General features: G+C 38.6%; 3 protein-coding genes across 6 annotated transcripts; 1 reads left to right on the forward strand and 2 right to left on the reverse strand.

Moving 5' to 3' along the window:
* The first annotated feature begins 3,877 nt into the window (after window positions 1-3,877).
* LOC105055585 (RING-H2 finger protein ATL16) lies at window positions 3,878-5,424 on the forward strand. Its single transcript, XM_010937446.4, has one exon. The coding sequence runs from the start codon at window positions 4,240-4,242 to the stop codon at window positions 5,224-5,226; it is 987 nt and encodes a 328-aa protein (XP_010935748.1). The 5' UTR covers window positions 3,878-4,239; the 3' UTR covers window positions 5,227-5,424.
* Window positions 5,425-6,207: 783 nt separating this feature from the next.
* LOC105055586 (protein KINESIN LIGHT CHAIN-RELATED 2) lies at window positions 6,208-11,945 on the reverse strand. Of its 4 annotated transcripts, XR_833725.4 has the most exons (4): window positions 10,196-11,944; window positions 9,205-9,422; window positions 7,225-7,474; window positions 6,208-7,051 (listed from the first exon to the last, which is right to left on the reverse strand). XR_833725.4 is itself a non-coding variant. In XM_010937448.4 (3 exons), the coding sequence occupies exons 1-2, from the start codon at window positions 11,845-11,847 to the stop codon at window positions 9,212-9,214; spliced, it is 1,863 nt and encodes a 620-aa protein (XP_010935750.1). In that variant the 5' UTR covers window positions 11,848-11,945; the 3' UTR covers window positions 7,058-7,502; window positions 9,205-9,211. The 4 variants fall into 4 exon arrangements, 3 of the variants coding, with proteins under 3 accessions (XP_010935750.1, XP_029123546.1, XP_010935749.1); XM_010937448.4 differs by lacking the exon at window positions 6,208-7,051 and having other exon boundaries at window positions 7,058-7,502; window positions 10,196-11,945; XM_029267713.2 differs by lacking the exon at window positions 6,208-7,051 and having other exon boundaries at window positions 7,058-7,514; window positions 10,196-11,945.
* A 3,281-nt stretch (window positions 11,946-15,226) lies between these two features.
* On the reverse strand, window positions 15,227-19,754 carry LOC105055587 (uncharacterized). The gene is made up of 5 exons (XM_010937450.3): window positions 19,583-19,754; window positions 16,045-16,159; window positions 15,857-15,946; window positions 15,642-15,725; window positions 15,227-15,539 (listed from the first exon to the last, which is right to left on the reverse strand). Exons 1-5 carry the CDS (start codon window positions 19,648-19,650, stop codon window positions 15,438-15,440), a joined length of 459 nt encoding a protein of 152 aa, XP_010935752.1. The 5' UTR covers window positions 19,651-19,754; the 3' UTR covers window positions 15,227-15,437.
* Between the last annotated feature and the right edge of the window lie 742 nt (window positions 19,755-20,496).

The following is a 20,496-nucleotide window of genomic DNA, read 5'->3' on the forward strand; positions in this document are numbered from 1 at the left end:
ATGTCCTCCAGATCAAATTCGGCTTTTCAAAATCTGAATTACTTTCATATATCACGAGCATGAACCAAGCAGGTAGCCCGTGAGTTTTTTGAGTCACTTCCAACAAAAAAAAAAAAAAAAGGGGAGATATAAGGAGAAGAAAAATTTGACAGAAAAGTAAGGAGACCAACTAATCCATTGATGCTAGAACTACAGATATGAGAATCCATGCAGATGTGTATTTAATCTAATGTCGGTTATATATTAGATAGATTTTAAGTACTTATACCAATCAAGGAATTCAATAATACTTTTCTATTAGTCTTTCAGGATGAGATCTTATATTGTTACGTCAGAAACTTAGATTTTTGAGATGTATTGCTCGAGAAGAATCAAACCTCTACTTATCAAAGATAGAAGTCTGACCATATGACTGTTCCTCTATCATGTTGGCGTGGTTCTTAAGCTTCCTATATTGTTACAATTTGATCATTTCTTGGGGACTGTCTCCACTTTCCAGCTCAAAGAGAGAAATGGCTGCATCACCAAATTATGTGCTGCCGATAATTTCTCCCCTCTGATGGGTTGGTTGTCCCTTGCTAATAAAAGCCATCCCCTTCTGTGAAGGCTTTTCCTCCTCCAGATTGATGGCTCTGCAAGGTGCTCCTCTCCTCTGGCTTTTATATGTGGGCTTACCAATTAGCCATCCCCACTTGACCCTAGACATTATACCACCGGCATGCATCGAGTAGTTGCAAAGAGCTTTCCTGGAAGCGACCAGTTAATTTGGACCCTATAGCACGCAATTTTAAAGCATTAGGTTCAGATCACCATTAGACTGCGATTTTGGAACCTGGAAGATCGAAAACAAAAATTGTATGTGATTAAATTAAAGAAAAGAGTGATACACTTTACTTACATTAATTAAGTCAAAGATTGGAAAACATAGGTCTACAAATCCCACTGGATTTGTTGCAAGATTTGGGAGTTAGGACGGTTCTAAACTAAATATATTGGCTGGGAGGCACATCCACACAAGATTAGGTTTAAGTGGTCCATGGGAACATTATTGATCCCTTCAAAAAGATCACTGCAACTTTTCTAGAACAACTCCTACAGTCTTCCTTTGGGATACTTCCACCAAATACATTGCCATCTCTGTCTGTCATGAATGGTGGAGTGGCCTAATCAAAAGAAACAAATGGAGTGGAGATTGTATTGTTTTGATAGTGCAGGAAATGAATCATTAGACCATGAAGTTAATTTAATATTATGATGAGCTAAAGGTGCATTTATCAGATATTAAAATGATAGGATTACTTATGCCCTATTCTATTGCTTTTGCGCATCTTCATAATTTCAATGAATGAATCTATTCTATGTATTAAAAAAAAAAAGGCTAAAAGCTACCAACTTTGAGAAGAATTCGGAGCAAAATCAAGAATATTTTTTAACTCTTTTCCAATTGTTTGATTTTTCATTTCATTTCCATTTTCTTTTCTTTTTTTTCTTTCTAATTGATCTTGCTCTCTCTTCTAAGTTCTAATTTTTTTTTTATCTATTTTAATTAAAGCAGGGTATCTTCTTTTAGCCTCCCTTTATTGTCCCCCCCCCCCCCCTCAAAAAAAAAAAAAATGATAGAATTACAAAGTTGATACCAGCCAAGGGGACGAAAAAGGTTAACCTTTTTTTTCAAAAAAAAAAAAAAAAAATGATGCCCCCATCAACAAAGTCCTCCCCGACTAACCTGAAACAAATAACAAGGCAGTTGAAATTTGCTCCGAACCCCTATGGTACCTTTATGCATCATGACGCAATTTAATATTAAACTTTTTCTTGATCACATAAGAGCAAGTCAAATAGTGGAAACCATTGTCTATTCCTACAACAAAGAGAAACATCATGCCTATTTGCTACCAGTGCTCGAAACTGTTGGTTGGTACTCCCTTTTTCCAGTACTTGTATTAAAGAAAGATGTTGAATTCAAACATGAGATGATGATATTCTAATCATATTTCTTCAAAGATTTTCTAAAAAAAGGATCTCTTAAGCAATTATTTTTTTGAAATGTTTCTATTAATTACCTGTAGTTCGATAGTCTCTTACATGGAATCAATCTCACAACATCAGTACTGCAAATGTTATTTAGTTAATATCAGCCTAATTACCCCTCATGAAAAAGACAAAGGTGCAGGCCTACCCAAATAATGTGGTTTCTTTTCTGAATGGAAAAAGCAGTACAGTTCTACCAAAAAAAAAAAAAAAAAAGGCAATACAGGAATATCATGGCTGCTGCACCACTGGCACCCAGCAATCTTTGTCCTATCGGTAGCCAGGGATTCTATTTTGTAGGCACGATCATGTCCACCATCACATCAGCTCCAGTCTTGAAATCATTTTTAATCAATTCTATGATTTGATGTGACGACAGATCCTTTTCCTTTCCCTCCTTGGGCAATGGTGATCTGATTTTAGAACTCCAATACGCCTACAATCTAACAATAACCAAAAAGAAGAAGAAGAAGAAGAAGATAGTCCATGAACAAAGACCAGACTCGGTACACCAGTGGAGCCAAGGTCTCTGCCCTCCAAAGACTGACCAAGTCCCCATTTTTAGAGGGAGAGAAAGCTCAGCCTTGTTGGTCTTTTGATCCCACGCTTTTGACTTGGAAGTCAGGAGGCCAACCTTCCATTTGCGTTCGGACGTTTACTCATAGACTTGGAATATGCATGCCAATTTCTATATAAAATATTTTGTGACCATCAGCCTCTAATATCATCTCACAAGAAAATGTCTGCATTAAACTATGAATTTATGCTTGGGACAGGGTTAAGAGTTTGTTAATGGCATGTTAATAGAAGTTTAGGAGCTAACCGAAACTAAATTAATTAACTAAGCATCTCTTCCTTTTATTTATGAGAAAAGCAAGATAGAAATTCATCAACTATAAATTGTTGAGATGAAAATATTGAGAGCTGCACCATCCAACATTTGAACTCAGCATCTCTCCTTAGAAAGGCCATGCGCAATTGACAAGCAATTTGATCGAGCAATGCACTGAGCACGCCTTACACGTTAAGCTACTAAATTGACTTGGACTAAGAATTTTGTATTTCCTATTCTTATGACTACGAGCCTATGGTTGCACTCAAAAAAGACTATGACCCTACGGTAGACCAACCGATCAAACACGTCTACATGCTATATAGCCTTTTCAATCACCTTCATGCGTAATTTAGGTATGTAAATCCTTAACAGTCTTCATCAATTAGAATACAAAATGTCACCTCCTCACCACAGAGTGTGCTAAATCTATTGGTCCAAACATCAAATCAATCTGGCCACTTGTTTGTTACATGGAACTATTATTCCAGAAAGAAGACAAACTTCTGTCACGCTCCTCTAAATTTGTGATTCCCTTCTACCCTATTGGGCGGAGAGGCAAGGTCTTTTGGACTAAAATATGGGATTCATTTGGTTGGCTGGAAGGAGAGGGGAAACAGTGCAATCAACCCAAAAAAATGAAGAAAGTCTCATGTTGACTCTAGTTTTTAAAAAAGAATGATAGAAAAATAGCATTTCCAAAGAACGAGATTCTCACATTTATTGGAACAAAATATCTATATAGTATTTTTTTTTCCAAATATGCTCTTTTCCTTTATTAATGACATGACAAATATTTTATATAATTTTTTAAAATATATATATATATATATGTTCAATCAAATATAAATCATTTCGATCAATCAAATATAAAAAAATATATTTTTTTTCACATATTATATATTCAGACAATGAGATATTAATTTTTAAGAAAAAAAATAGTGAAGAAAATTTTTTTCCGTCAACCGAATGGGTCCATGATGCATACGGTGTGGTTATCTGTTCAACGGAGCCGGGCCCATAGAACTGGGTCGTCCCACCATCTCATTAAGAGATAATAGAAAGAGAACCGTGTTGACCGAAGACTAACAACGCACGGACAGTCTTGAATCCCCTCCGTCAACTACGACACAAAGATGTCCAAGCACCCAACCACCAAAATTCCTTGTAATCCCATTGTAGAAAAATCCACCTCCCCCTCTCCAATCGCTCTCTTTCTCTGGTCTTCTTAACCAGTTTCTGCGAACCAAAAACCTATGCCATACCCCACTCCCATTTCCCACACTGCTAATCCCAACCCATCTCCTCTCCATTAAATTTTCTTCGTCCGAGTGCACTTCTCCATCACTCGGTTCTTCTTCTTCCTGAATATTTCCATGGGTCCAGGATGCAAGTACCCTGGCCCTCACTCGGAGACACCACCCACACCACCACCCCCAGCTCCCTCCGCAGAAAACAACTTCCCCATCCTAGTTATCTCAATCCTTGGCATCCTCACGACATCCATCTTCCTCCTCAGCTACTATGTCTTTGTGATCAAGTGCTGCTTCAACTGGCGCCGCTCCGATGTCATCACCCGGCTCTCTGGCTCCCGGAGGCGCAGCGAGAACCCGTTCACGGCCTACTCGACGGCCACCCGCTGCCGTGGCCTCGAAGAATCCGCCATCCAAGCAATACCCACGTTCCGATACCGGAGAGGTGGTGGTGGTGGTGGTGGTGATGAACAGGGGAAGAGGTCCTTCCATGAGTGCGCTGTGTGCCTGAATGAGTTCCAAGAAGAAGAGAGGATTAGACTACTTCCCAACTGCCTCCATGTTTTCCATATAGACTGCATCGATACTTGGCTTCAAGCCAATGCCAATTGTCCCCTCTGCAGGTCAGAAATCACGACCACGACTCCACTTCCTGCCGACCAATTGAGGGACCTGGCCTCCCACCAGAATCTTCAACACAGTGGGGATATAGTGATAGAAATTAGTAATGATGGCATAGAGGAGGTTACACCAGTTAGCAGTAGCACCAATACTGATCCTTCTCCCAGGAAAGCAGAGCAGAGGGGTGGGCATAAGAAGGGAAGGAAGCTTCACCATGTGAGCAGCATGGGGGATGAGTGCATCGATGCGAGGGGCAAAGAAGAGCGGTTCTCCATCCAGCCTATGAGGAGGTCCTTCTCTATGGATTCTTCCAGTGATAGGCAGCTCTACATGGCAGTGCAGAACATCTTGCAGCAGAACCCACACTTCCAAGAGTCTGGCAGTGAGGAGAGCGGCGGCAGTTCAGGGAGGATCCGGCGGACTTTCTTCTCGTTCGGTCAGTGCCGGAGCTCGAGGAGTTCTGTTCTTCCGATTCAAAACGAGGTGTGATCAAAGAGAATTCTCCTGCTTCTTCTTCTTCTTCTTCTTCTTCCAATGGGTTATGGAATAGATTATCATATGAACATAGAGCTAGTGTATATTGGAATCGAATTTTGGATGTAGAATATAAGTTTAGCTATGTTTTTATATGGCTGCATTGCCTGAATCATGAAATAGGTTAAAATTTTTATTTCCTTGTTTGATTAAGCTCTTCTCCTTTCCTCCTCTTTTTTCTTTTTTTCTTTTTCTCTTTTTTTTTTTTTTTTTTTTTTTTTTTTGTAGTGTAAAATTTATTTCTGCATTTTATGGGACCTCACATTTCAATGTGTATATATGGTTCTTTTGACCAATTGAGCCTGTGTCATACGCGTAAGCCCCCATGCTGAGACATCAGTCTTTCCCCGAGCTCTTGATTTCAGGCCTACATTAATCTTCTCCCTGTGGAAAAAGCAGCTCCATTAATGGATTTAGCACCAAGAACCCAAGTCAGAACACATTAAAAAGCTCCACTTTTGATCACCTTCTTTTTTTCCTTTTTTTAAACTTTGGAACTTGCAAACAGATGTCCTTTGTTTAATTTTTATATGTCCATCCTTCCTTACCTCGAAGCTTTTAGAAATGTGTCATGGGGGCATGTGTATCTGATGGCCGAGAAACTTCAAATTCTAAACAAGAATGGTTAATGGGGTTATATTCATTCAGTTTTCGTAAGATCCTTCCATTCTCAACGATATTTGGAACCTTTCGATTGCCATGAAATAAAAAGCCAAAAGTTCGCGGCTTTCCTTTGCATGCTGGGAAAGTAAAGCTACAGCAAGTGGGCAACAGCTCAACGTTCCCACATCACTCCAAGTCCAAATGCGACAAATTCCCATTTTAAGATTTTCCTAAGCAACCACCTTTCATGGCCCCCCATATTTCTCCAAATCTATGATTATGCTACAATAACTATTTTCATTTGTGACGCAAGTGGGTTATCATGGAACTACTACAAATGCATTCAAAGGGTAAAGTCTTTTCCAAAAAGCAGAGAATAGGGAAGTAAATTTATGGTTATCACCCATTATTTTCGCCTGGTTACCCAAGATAACCGGTGTGAAAACGTTCCATGTTGTTTAACCGGAGAGAGCGTGAGCTCACAGGTCTTTCCTCTTAAATTTCTTCAGAACACGCTGCTATCATGAACGGGGCAAGCAGAATGATGACCAGGTCATGCACTCCGCAACAAATGAGGGGAGAGAGAGAGAGAGAGAGGGAGAGGAGGCACAAGTCAACTAAGGGAGGAAGAGTGGCAGCAGCCAGGAGGGTAGCAACTTGAGGCCTACGTTTTCAACGAGGGGACCTGGAACCCTCAAAAAAGTTTCTGAGATATATACTTGCGTTATAAATGAGGATCCCCCAAGTCAATCCAGTCACTTGCAGGCTTGCAGCAATTCAAATTATTGTTGTTAAACGCTTTTCCAGAACATGGAGGGTCCAATAAAATCAGACACTGCATCCAACTATCTCAGATCATCCATCACAAATAGCCATCCTCCCAGCAAGCAAAAAGCATCATTCACACCAGCAACCTGATAGTTGCATGTAGCCCTGATGGTCATCCAGCCTCCTTCCACCACCAATTTCAAAAATAGGTCACCACTGATACACAGGGTGCAGTTACAAAATCTTTCATGGGCCACAAAGAGTATATCTAGATACAGACCAATTAACTCATGCAATGTCAAACTATCAGAAACAACCCAAACAGGCTCAGAGACATGTCGCCTTTAAGCGGACAGAGAGAAAATGTGCCAGCAAAACTTGATGACCACTCCACATATATCACCTACACCTGCACTTGTATATATTGAAAATCTCACTTGAGGAAAGCAATTTTCAAATACAAAACCTGAGCATTCTGGAGTTTTTTGTCCCTTCAGTACTACTCAGGCACTAACTTATTCAACTCCTAAGTATTGAATTCGATTCAATCAGTGAGAACATCATTTACAACTCAACACTGACCTGCAATGCCCATCACATTCTTTGATAGTCTGTCTTGATTCTGCAACATTTTAACAGTGCTCACTGCTGGAATCATAAGGTATTGGTGCCTGTTGAACATCTTATTTTCTGCACTTTTATGAGCACTTGAAATATGCTTGTTTTAATCTGACCCGAGAAACCTTTTCCACCAGCTGGTACACCTCGGACCCATCATCATGCTCTCAGTTAGATGCATGATCGCTGAGTAAAATGTGGTTTAGAATCTCATCTGCAAAAACTATGGTTGAGAATCACACCTGCCAAAAGTACTACATAAAGAATGTGAGCAAAAATCCAGGCTGACAAATTTATACTATTAAGGCCTGTTATCCACTCAGAAATGGGCATGATCTGAATCAATAGGTCGGTTACATCTTTTGATACTTATCTATTCCAAAAGGAATTTGTGCTCACTTCCCAGGATAATCAGTAGTGTAGCAAATAGAGTATCCTTATGACACAAATTTCCAACATCTTGGTCCTATTTTTTATCCACAAAGAATTGAATAGTTTGGGTTTATGTGGCATTCTTATGCTCTAAAAAAATGGACATCTGAATACTTCATTTTTGGCAGCATTAGTGAAATGTTGCTATATGGGGGTCTGCACTGCGATCAGGTATACACACACAGCAACAGTTTTCCAGCAAAAAGAAAAACAGGGCACGTTAAGTGATGGAGGACCAATAAGCAATGCGGACACCCAGGTATTGGACCAAGAAACCTAAGTGGCAGCAATCCACAAATAAAAGCCAACATTCTTAGACAAACTTTATGCCATTAAAATTTTAGACTGACTAGGGATCTAGAGAGAACATGGACCTCAGGGGCCGTGTTGAACTTTGAGGCTGCAGATCAAATTCAGTTCCCAAGCTCCTGAAGAAATGTGCTTACATCATAAGGAGGCACTGGGTTTATATGAAAAAGCTTCTCAATGGACGGCACTGCCAGGGGCTCCAAATTCTCATTCTAAACTAGATATTCTTGTGGGGGTCATGATGGTGACCGGCAAATAAATAAATGAGTAGGGAGGTTGTTTGATAGGATGAATGATGTAGTGAACTGGTCTTACCTGGGTTAGGCCCCAGCATGAATTAGGTGGTGGTGTTGATTAGTTTGAGGATTCATAGAATCAACATAGACATGAAGACCATTACACATCTGCTGGACAGTTATTCAAACAAAAATTGACAGTCCGCGAGATCTCCACCCATTCCTTGGATTATATAAAGAAGAATGTTAAGAAAAAGAAGATTTTCTAGGTTTACTCGGTCAAACATTAATGTCCCATGCCTACTTCCATGTCAGAGAAGGTTTGTTGTTCCCAGCCAATGTCATATTCAAGGACTACATCTCCTATGGTGCTCAAGAACAGAAGATCAAAAAGAAAATGAGTATAGCAATCAGATGTACAGATCGGACAGTAATACACGCCGATTACAGCTTGAAGTCAGTTGGACTGGATCAGAAGGGGGCTGTTTATTCCTCTAACACATGCAAGCTTCAATTGACAAAGAGAATCTTTCAAGTTGATGGTTAAGCACACACAAAATTTTGCTCTATTTGACAGACATGGATTGATGAAGTTTATGGGCATGACTGGCACATGAAATAATCTCCAAAAGAAAGTTCCAGATAAGCTGTGGGTGGTAGCATCAGATATCAATTCCACCACCACAGCAGCTATCAGAAAAAGAGTACTTTTCTCTCAGGATTTGGATATGTATGAAACAGATCAACAGAAGTAGTGTAAGCTACTACAAAGACGCTGGTATGCTGGTATTCTAGATATAAAAGCTAACAATTCAAATGGAAGACAAGACAACTTTTGCTAAGTCTAAAGGAAAGATATGCATGTTCACAACTTCACAAAGTAAAGAATTCTAAGACATATATATTCACGTGCGAATAAAAGAATACCAGCAACAAATCCACAATGCTTCCAAACGTATGAACTGACCTTGTCATCAATGTTGCTCAAGTTTGGAAGGAACAGCATCACTTCCATGAGACAGAGGTAGAGCCTCCTGAGAAACTGCATTAGACATAGATTCGAAAGCCTTTTTCTTTATCTGCTCGAGAAGCCGAGTAGCTTCTCGAAGCTCATCCTTGGCACTCAGACCATGGTTCGCCCATGCATCAACAGTTTGTTGCTGGAATTCTAATGCAAGGGCATAGCTGCAATTCATGGCAGAAGATATTATTTATAATATGATTTGCCTAAGTAGTAAAAGTAATATGATTTGCCTAAGTAGAAAAAGATGTATAGCTCTTCAATATGAAAGTATATTACCAAAATAATTCACAAGATTCTAAAGATGTGTTTCATTACATATCTAAATGTTCTTCACAACGACAAGATGGCAGAAATATCATAAGCCATTCCAATGCAAGAAATTTTTTGACAAAGCTCTTAATCTTACATAACTTATTGTTCAAGGCTGTGCTTTGAAGACAATCGTATCTGATAAGACAGGCTTAGAGTACATAGTTGTTATATAGATGGTACACTTTATCAAACTGCCATAGTAAAACCCAGTTGCAAATACATCAAAGCAGCCTAATATATAATCGAGTAACAACAGGGTGGCTTTTCTTAACCAACACATAATGCAGTGACAATAAATTATCAGCTGGTGCTCTATCGCAAGGGTAAGGACTACAACAAGATTGGCTATGAATTTGACATCTTTATGGCACAATGGTACAATATATGGAGAACCTAAACCATGTCTAGATCCCAAGTTAACAAACAAACCACCATAATTTAATAGTTGTCTACGGAGCCATCTCACATTGGATCCGATCGATTTCAAATCCAAAACAATCGTCTGATCATATTATTATGCTAGCCTATAGCCATCAAAATGTATCATCAGAATCTGGATGCACATTAACATTAAACAATAAAACAAAATGAAACTCTACTGAAAATTATGAGTAACTAATACCTTCCCATTGCACTATATGCATTTGCAAGGCTCTGACATGTCTCAATGGTATCTGTATGGTGTGGCCCCAGCGAAACTTCCATGATGTCCTTTGCAAGTGCGAACATCTGTGCAGCTGTCTGCGGCCGCTCCATCTCCATGTATGCTGCTCCCAAATTATTATAGATATATCCCACCCCAAAGTGCTTTGGCCCAAAGCTCTCCTTCAACCTCTCAGCAGCACTTTCCATGTATGGAACAGCCTGCTCTACTTTACCAGTCAGGAGAAGCAACCAGCCAATCTTTGCCGAGACATTCCCCTCCATATGCTGCTCTTGTGGAATTCTCTCAATCATCGCAAGACTTCTCTTCAACAAAGAAATAGCAGTCCCAAACTCATTCATAGTCTCATACAACGTTGATATCTCCACGTATGCCTCAGCAACGTAATCAGGAGAGACCAATTCCTTCTCTTCAAGAATACCACAAGAGATCTCCAAACACCTCTTTGCATCTGCAAACTTCTCCTGGTTACACAATGCTTTAGCCATCGAGACAAACACCAATGCCCGAGTCTCACTCTCCTTGTCAGTCTGCTGAATTACCCCTTTTAGAGTGTTGATGGCTTCATCGTACTTCCCCAAAGCAATCTGTATATTGGCAGCATCCAGCTCGGCATTGAGCAAGTCAGAACCCATGCCCCAGTTCTTCAAAATCTTCTGGGAGAGATCGTTCTGCTCCAAGGCCCTCTCATGCTCCTCCAAACCCGTATAGATAACCCCAAGAAGCCTCCGATCATGAGCTACCTCCACCGAATTCTGCCCCAACTGTGCCCCATGAATCTCCAATGCCTTCAAGCACAGCGGCAGAGCTTCCTTAAAGTTCAACACTGCAGCATAAGCTTCTGCCAAATCCCGATAGGCAACGCCCAGTTCCCTACTATCTGGCTCCAAGATCGATTCTTTAAGCTCCAAACACCTTCTAAGATTGAGCAGAGCCTCCTCTCTTCTACCCATCGCCGTTTTCGTGTTGGCGAGCAGAATCTGGACTGCATGGCTCACCGGCCGGATATCGAATTCGCTCGAACCATCTCTTTCCAACTTGCCAAGAATCCGATTGGCCCGATTCAAGAACCCCAAGCTATCATTGAACCTCTTGAGGTTGTAGCTGGCCGAGCCGACCAGGTGGAGCGCCATGGCGACAGAGATGGAGCTTTCGCCATCTTTGTCGAGGATCTTGAGAGCCCTGAGGCCAAAGCCAAGGATATTCTCATGGTCCTCGGAACCAATGGAGTCGAGATGCTGCCCGACCTTGAGGCAGGCGAGGCCAAGCCTCTTGTCGCTCTCGTCAAGGGCGGACTCCAAGGCTTCGAAGGAGGCGAGGATGTCGTCCGTGGTGGTGGCGGACTCGAAGGCCTCCTCAAGGTCGGATTTTTCCTTGAGCTTGCGCTGCCGGGAGGAGAGGGGAGGAGGAGAGGCGTCCTCGGAAAGGGTTTGGAGAAAGCGGGAGCGGCATCTGGGGAACGGGATCGGGGGATGAGTTTTAGGGAAGAGGTTGGAAATGGGTGAGGGATTCGAAGGGAGCGGTTTGGGAGAGAGAAGTTTGGGAAGATTTCGGGTGTGGGGATGGGGTTTGGTGAGGACGGAGAGGAGGCGAGATGAAGCTCGTCTCATGGCTGGGATGAGGGAGAAGGGAGGGGGGAGAGGGGTATTCCGGGAAGAAGGATTTCGTTTCTTTCTTCTGTAAAATCCTAGATAAACCCTAGGTTGTGTTTCGGGAGCATAACGGCCCCGTTTTGCACCGGAGGACAGCAGAAACGGCGGTCCGTCTCCTTGAACGCCGTAACATGGGGATCGGGTTAGTGCTTTGGCACGTACGACGCACGTGAAACAAGCTGCTACTTTTTTTATTTACTCAACTTTATTATGACTTAAAACAAGAATTGAAAACATCAAAAAAAAAACAAGAATTAAAAAATATTTAAAAATTAAAATATTTATAGATAGAGGAGAAAATAATTTAATAATTTTTTTTTGATATAAAAATAGGATGATCGTGAGAATCCCTACCCACTGAGTAAATGTTCAATGTGGGAATGGAAAGCAATAAGCATAGTCTCCTCTCTACCATGTTCGAAAAGAGATTTTAGATTCTGGATAAATCTTTATCATTTAATCGACTGCGTATGGTCTCGAATATGAGAGACGAGGAATGGATGTCAAGATCTATTCCAATCAGATTACCACTACAGTGATAATTATTTATTTTTTAAAAAAAATAAAATCTATCAATATTGTAATTATCATGTTTTAGCTTTCGAGGATGCACCATCCAAGAACCTAAGATGGATGCACCGTCCAAGAACCTAAGATGAAGTTGCTAGGCAGTGGACTGATTACCGTACAAATCCAATTCATTAGTTGTTTAAATGGCTTGAGTGTATATAATGTCATCTAAAACCTCGGCAATACCAAAATTCTTGATTGCATGGTAAAGTATGGTCCACCTATATTATCAGTTTCGTGTTCTAATGGCAAGTACAGTCATGCAATTTACTTCCACTCTGTTTTGCAGCTTAGAATTAGTTGATCCTAAGCATGATTATTGCCATTGTAACTTGAAATCTAAAGACCAACTTAGCAAAAATATCATGATAATTGCCATTGTAACTTGAAATCTAAAGACAAACTTAGCAAAAATCTACAGAGCACTTGACAGCATTTGCCATCCGGATATAAAATTCGGCATTCAAATTTACCAGCACAAATCCTTAGCTGATTGCAGACAATCCTGAGGATGATATGCCATATAAGTGTTAAGCCACTTGAAAAGCAAGAGCTGATCTTATCCATCTTAGGTTTGGGAGCACAAAAAAATCTCATTTCCTCCTCGTTCTCCCCCTCTCTCTGCAAGCGATTTCATGCCAGAGAAATTTTTTGTGCACCACGTGTGATGCAATAAAAATGATATAGAATGCACCGTCCAATTACGTTAAAGTACATGATCATCACTTTTCAATATGCATTTAATAAAATATTTAATACTTACAATCTATTTTTTTATTTAAAATTTTAAATGATAAAAATATATTTTTTTAAATATATGACATCCTGTGCGGATATTGTAACATCATGCATTAAAATCATGATTTCCTCTATAGAATGTCATAATTTTAGTAGGATTATTTTTATCACATAAAAATTTTATAAGTTTTTCAATGACAAAAATATTCTTCCTTCTTTATGATATCCTATGAAAAAATTATAACATCCTGTGCTAGAAGTCATAACTTCAACATAGGATGTCATAATATCAATACAGGATGTCCTAATTTTTTCAGAATGAAAGAGGTATTTTCGTCATTCAAAATTTCAAACGAAAAAATAAAATTGCAGGTATTACATGTGCACTGGGAAACGATCGCTACGTAGCCCAATCGAATGAAGTGGTGTGCTTTATGTAGAATTTTTTACACTTCGGGCGGTGTACAAATAATTTCTCTTTCATGCCGGGACTTGATCGATCTCATCTCGATCTTCTTGGGCCTTCTCCAACCGATATCAGTATCATAAGAGAAATTCTTTAAGCACTACGTGCGGTGATTGGCTCATATGCTGGATCGGACAAAAAAAAAAAATTTTCACTTCGCTGTCTGATCCCATGCATGAGTCAATCATCATGTGCGATGCATAAAGAATTTCTCGTATCATAAACTCCGACATGGGCCGCTCGGGTATCAAATACCCATCTCCCTCTCCCTCTCCCTCTGTCGCTTCCTCCATGCTATTGCCCGAGAAGGGATCTTGCCAAACTAGAGACAAGTAGCAATAGATTTGTGTGCAAAAAATCTCTTACAATAGCCTAGATGGATAAATCTATCAATTACCCATGCTCATAACCTGCAGCTCAGAAAAACCAGCATCCCTACTTCATCCAAGATATCCGGCTGTGGTATCCTTATAAAGTGGTGTTGGATTGCTAGACAAGATCTCCTGCAACATACTGACATAATACTGTGATAGCACCATTTAAGGAGGAATCTGATGGAATCATGTCATCTTGTAGATTTTCTTTCTTAATCAATTTGTTTAATGATTTTATTTTTAATTAAAGTTGTGCAATTCAATTCTCTATGGTGAGAGAGGTCCAATTAGCACTATTCTATAAGATTTTAAGCAGCGAGCGATGGTATATATAAAGCCATTTTTAATTTAATGTATTCTGTGATGGTCTCATCCTAGGAATTATTTTGATTAACTACAGAGAGGCAAAGGGGTTATGTATGTATGCATCCGTGCGTGCGTGCATAGCATTAGTATTTGTGGGCCTCGTTTATTGTGGGTCTTGACCCATTTAAGCCTTGATCCAAAGACCCAACTGAATTAGTGTTTGTCGGTCCTTGACCCATTTTAGCCCAGGCCCAAAGACCCAACTGATCAAGTATAGTCGGCCGGTTTGAGCAAGGTGTAAGAATCAAGAGAAATAATTATATATCATCTCTATCATTTCTTCTTCTTTTCTTCTTTTTCTTGTTCTCTTCTTTCTCTCGTATGCTGGCTTCTCCGATTCTGCTTCCCATCAGGACAATTCGAGTTGATCTAGGATGGATTATAGCTAGGTTTTGCCAAGGGGATTTTCCTCTCAACTTCAATCCTTGAAGCAGCAGAAATTTTCAGGTATCTTTTCTTACAGTTCAGATATCATGTTTTCCTTTGTATCCCATAATCATATTAAAGTTGATCTTGGCCCATGGTTTTGATCCTCAAAACTTATCAGAATTGTGGAACACTCACCCATAAATAGACTTGTATTTGTCCTTGTAAATAGACTTTATACTTGTCATCAATTAGTTCCGAAAGCCCCTTCTATCCAATAACAGACATCTAAGAGCTACAACATGAACTACACCATTGTTGCCTCCAATCAAAGAGCATGGACATGAAGCATGAGTAACCTTGACATCCTAGCAGAGCTGCATATTTGTTACATTTAAGATCATGCATACAAGATGCGGATGGCCGATATATTTAAAATGAGACATAGCGAACAAAATTTAGCAAACTAGCCCAAGCAGCATACTAGTTTATGTCATAATAAACAGAAATACAACAACCTCCACAATGATATGCCAATGTATCTGGCAATACACAACTGAAGAAGCCAAACCACAGCCTTTTCTAGATCTCAAAACAAAGTGCTACTAGAGAGTCTATATCCCAGCAGCTTATTTTATGTCGATGGATATCGGATACGTTGGTACTGTCTACATGGTCCTTAGTCCGGCGGACCTCCTCCTGAACTGCTGTATCAGCATTGTTCTATCCATTCCGACGAAATAAAATAGCATTCCATAAATTGCCAGATCCTGCAAGCAGTGACAAGCCATAAATGCGTAAGAAAAAAATAGCAAAGATAGAAGATAGAGATCCTCGAATGTTGTAGAATAGTAAGTCAGAATGCTGATAACCAGTGTGATGCCCTGGAGAGTGTCCGGATCATCATAGTCATCGAAATAATGCAGAAAAGGGGCACTGATTCCCATATGCAACAACTGCATGAAGAATGATGGCGATTTTAGCTCGAACGACATATGTGATAGTGATGATCATGCTTGTTATATAAGGTTCATAAGGTTCAATGGAAAGAAGGGTATAGAGTATTAATAATGGAAAGTAGACTGACCAAGAGATAAGCACCAGTTGAGCTACCAAAGGCAAATAAAATACCTCCAATTCCCTTCAATGCTATACCAATAGCTATCAAACCTTTAATCTAATAGCACATTACAGGATGCAGTCAAGTAAGGAGCAATACAACTTAACTACTTCTGACCAAATGGACAAAGGAAAAGGATGAACAAGATGCCTCACTTCAATCCTTGGCAGCTGTACTCCAAGTGTTGAGCTCGCGCGATCTGTGATGAAGGCAACCTTGGGCTCAACCAATCTTGCGGCTGGGCCTCCATCAGTTCCAAATTCACCAAGCCTGCAAAATAATGTTGGGAATTAATTTATATAGGCAATAAAGGCAACAACTGCTGATTTCGAGCTCCATCAAAAGAAAAACCTTGGCTTTGTATCTTCTGGAAAACGTCTGATGATTATACTGAATTGTTGAAACATTTGGTGGCACTAGAAACAAGACCATTATGGGAAGCAATAAATTGATATACCAAGTTCTTAAATATCAGAAATATCCAAGTCTAATGTTTGTTTGAGGCAAAGCATCCATATCATTGGACCCCAAACTACCCAACAAAGCATTAACATCTATAAGATCATCATTTATGACTAATAGTACAATAAGAACAATCTAAATTAGAAAAAATCTACATGCATAACCATTTCAAAGCAATCTACATGCACTTGAGATACATGCAAGATGTATCATGATTTGCATAATGTATATTGGATCAACTTCAACATTCATCACTTGTTTCATCATGTACAACCGTTTGGGGCTTTGTGCACTGTCATCAATTATTCATTTATTTGTAGACATATCTATGGATGTGAGAAACACAAGATGTTTACTTAATGCACTGCATGAAAATATAATTAAGTCATACACTATTCCCTTCAATCCTAGGTAGACCCCAAAATACATGAAAAGAGAAATGTAGTCTTCTCTTTCTCAGAATCCATAAAAAACTTCATAAAATTTCTAAGAAAAATATTTTTTTTTCTTTTTTCATCAAAACCATGTTTCAGACTACCTGGAAATCATGTCCACTGAAGGATGGATGTATGAAAGATGCAAGGAATTGATGTATATATTTGTAGAGATAGTAGTTCTCTTGTGCTAATAAAAGCAATTCGAGCTGCTCAAAAAATTAATTAATTAATTTTTCAAAATGGAAAGGTAAGCAAACATGTAACTCACATACAATCAGTAAGCATATCTGCTAAATAAAAGAGCAACAAAAGAATTTGCTAAACTAACACTAGAATATTCATTATCAAGATTCTAGACTGATTACTACAATGAAAATGAGAGCTATGCAAAAGAGAACAAAAATAAAAAAACTCATAAGAACTGTAAACAATGTAAACTAATGTACTTATACTCATTGATAGCATTTTCTGTATTGTAATTGCAAAATCTTTGACATTAATGGAGTTTAAATTTATTTCTGACACACTAACATACATCAAAAGTTGATATTTCCAATACTTGATACTGGCAATATACTTCAGACACAATAAGAAGTATGAGGATACCATTGGAGTAGTCAAATATATTTTATATGTCAAGTATTAAATTTTTTAGCAATATAAATTATGTACAACAAGAATTCATAGGACATCATTGGAGTGCTAAACATTTTGCATATAACAAGATTTAGATTATCTAAGCAGGCAATTCATATATGGCAAGAAATGTAAGGATATCATTGTAATAGTCGAACATTTTGCATACGACAACATTTAGATAGAGATTTAGATCATATACGACAATATTTAAACTTTTTAGTTGAACAAGAAATCTGAGGAGATCATCATAGCAGTCAAAGAGTGGATAACCGACAACATTTAGCTTTTTTAGCGAATTAGTTCATATACGACAAAATTTAAATTTTCTAGTTAAACAAGAAATATGAGTATATTATTGCAGTACATACAACAACACTTAGATATTTTACTAAACTAGATCATACATAACAAGGTTTAAATTCTCTAATTAAACAAGAAATATGAGGATATCATTGTAGCAGTCCAATAATTTACATACGACAACATTTAGATTTTTCTAGCAATCTAGTTCAGAAACAACAAGATTTCAATTTTCTACTTCAACAAGAAATTATTTAGGATATTATAGTAGCAGCCAAATAATTTACATACGACAACATTTAGATTTTTTTAACGATCTAGTTCATAAACGACAAGATTTTAATTTTCTAGCTAAACCAAAAATCAGAGGATATCATCGTTGTAGTCGAATAGTCAGCATTTTTGTTTTTTAATGATCTAGTTCATAAATGACAAGATTTTCAATTTACTACTTAAACAAGAAATTTGAGCATATAATTGTAGCAGTCGAATAATTTCCATACAACAACATTCAGATCTTTTTGATAAACTAGTTCATAAATGACAAGATTTCAATTTTCTAACTAAACCAGAAATCCAAGGATATCATTGTGGCAGTCGAATAGTTTACAAACGACAACATTAGATTTTTTAGTGATCTAGTTTATAGAAGACAAGATTTTAATTTTCTAGTTAAACAATAAATCTCAGGATATAATTACAGCAGTTAAATATATAGTTTGTAAATGAAAATATTTAGATTTTGTTTAAGCAATCTAGTTAACATATACCAATTTTAAATGTTCTAGTTAAAACAAGAAACATGAGGATATCATTAATAGTAGTTGAATAATTTGTATATGGCAACATTTAGATCAATTAGCAACCTTCATTAATATTTTGCATGCAGCAGGATCTACTTTTTTAGCGATCCAGTTCATATGCGACAAGATTTAAATTTTCTAGTTCCGAAATCTCAGTATCCCTCCAAAAAAAAAAAAAAAATCATATTCTTATCATGGAACCCTAGCATAAATGTTTTGTAGGAGTGAACTATGGTCGTTCATGTTATATTCCTATTTAATAGTTTCATTACCATTTAGGGACGCCAGTTTCATTGCTTGCATTTAAAGTAAAACATCATGTCCTTTGTACCAGAAGAAAAATGTATGTGTAATCTAGCTAAAATTAAACACCGGAGTGACCTCAAATCTTTTAAGAGCAAAAGGGAATAACCTTCATATCTCAAAACAAAATCTCCAAAACTTTTTTTATCGACAAATCACCAATTATTTTGAAAAAAGATTAGATAAGAACGACACAAAACACCAGTAGCTTTTCTCTTACGGATCTACAGGCTATACATGCTCATCGCTCAGAAAGAAACCGTAATCAAAACAGAACGCATTCACTGCCGGTTCCAACATCAGAAGAGAAAAATCCAAACTTTTTCATGCACAAAACACAATTTTTCCTTAAGCTACGTTGATCCCTCAAAAAAATATACATATATATACTATTCCATGCAGAAAAGGAAGGTACGAGCCACCCGGCCTTTAACTCGATCGCTGAAAAAAATAAACCACGATCACAGCTCAAAAGCTGCCTCTTCTTCACCTCCTATCTTTCGAATTAAGAAAACAGTCCCTATAAAAACATTTCCGAACGACATCCAGAGTAAAAAAACCATGTACACGAAACAGAAAGAAACGAAATAAACGATAAAAGAAGCCCTTTTTTTATCTGTTAATGCAGCGAGTAGAGAAGCCAAACGAAAACTATAGCTCGCGTCATACAAGCAAATCAAAATCCAAAAACCGTAGCTCGAGAGAGGCGAATCAGAACGCCAAAACCATAAAAGAAGAGAAGAACTCACTGCTCCCATGCAGAGATGATGAAGAACAGCGCAAAGAGAGCCTTCCCGAACTTGGCCAAGAGAACCATCGCGAGCGAGAGAAGAGAAGAAGAGACACTGGAGGAGACTCTGATCAAGAGCACAATGGAACGAGAGAGGGCGGAGAACGAAGGAAAATATGGGACTTCGCCCTTACGTGTCGCCCGCTTTACTTCTATTTGGCGCCTTGCGGTGGTGTTACGCGCGGTCGGAGCACCGCACGGTGTCCCAACGAGGACGTCACCACGGCTAAGCCCGAGGGGGTCGGTGAGGAGCAGCGCGCGGCGTCAAATGCAAACGCTTGCTGGAACTAATTGGACCAAGACACGTGGGAAGGTTTGGGCAGAACCGCTGGCGTTGGATGCACGCGATGCATGAGAAAGGAAACACGGATTAATGATAAAGTTTAACGTAATTTATCGTTTTTTATCTTTCGGATTTATTGAAACTATAAATTAGGATGTGTTTTTAGAAGCAGACGAAAATGAGGTGTCCAAAAAAGAGAATGCTGAGTGAGGAGGATGAGTTGCATGTAACTTTGTATCCTTTTGTTCCTTTATTGACAGATATACTTAAGAGATGATGTGGAGACAAAATAGAGTTGGAGATGTGGAGATGGTGGTCCCTCTCTCCTCAAACATGAGCGTTTGTTGTGATGTCCATAGAGAAAGATTCAATGTCACACAAATTTTATTTTTTTTTTCTTTTTTATCTAGTTTGTATCAAAAAAAAATTGTCGCACAAAATTTTCACTTGGAAATTAAATAAACTGTTTTTCTTTTTTTCTTGAGGTTCTTCATCATATATGGTTGCATCAACGATGGTAGATGAAAAGCGAGCAATAGCAGCGTCAAGCATGTTTATGTTTTTATTATCTGTATAATTTTTTTATTTGA

Source organism: Elaeis guineensis, chromosome 12, assembly GCF_000442705.2.
Source record: "Elaeis guineensis isolate ETL-2024a chromosome 12, EG11, whole genome shotgun sequence".
Lineage (NCBI taxonomy): Eukaryota > Viridiplantae > Streptophyta > Magnoliopsida > Arecales > Arecaceae > Elaeis > Elaeis guineensis.

Excerpts from the sequence above, each read along its gene's own strand:
- LOC105055586 (XM_010937448.4), bottom strand. The coding sequence starts at position 11,847 with ATGAGACGAGCTTCATCTCGCCTCCTCTCCGTCCTCACCAAACCCCAT. Across the intron at positions 9,423-10,195 it reads GCATATAGTGCAATGGGAAG|CTATGCCCTTGCATTAGAAT; the intron begins GTATTAGTTACT and ends CATGAATTGCAG.
- LOC105055587 (XM_010937450.3), bottom strand. The coding sequence starts at position 19,650 with ATGGTTCTCTTGGCCAAGTTCGGGAAGGCTCTCTTTGCGCTGTTCTTC. Across the intron at positions 16,160-19,582 it reads ATCATCTCTGCATGGGAGCA|GCTTGGTGAATTTGGAACTG; the intron begins GTGAGTTCTTCT and ends ATTATTTTGCAG. Across the intron at positions 15,726-15,856 it reads CAACTGGTGCTTATCTCTTG|TTGTTGCATATGGGAATCAG; the intron begins GTCAGTCTACTT and ends TTCTTCATGCAG.
- LOC105055585 (XM_010937446.4), top strand. The coding sequence starts at position 4,240 with ATGGGTCCAGGATGCAAGTACCCTGGCCCTCACTCGGAGACACCACCC.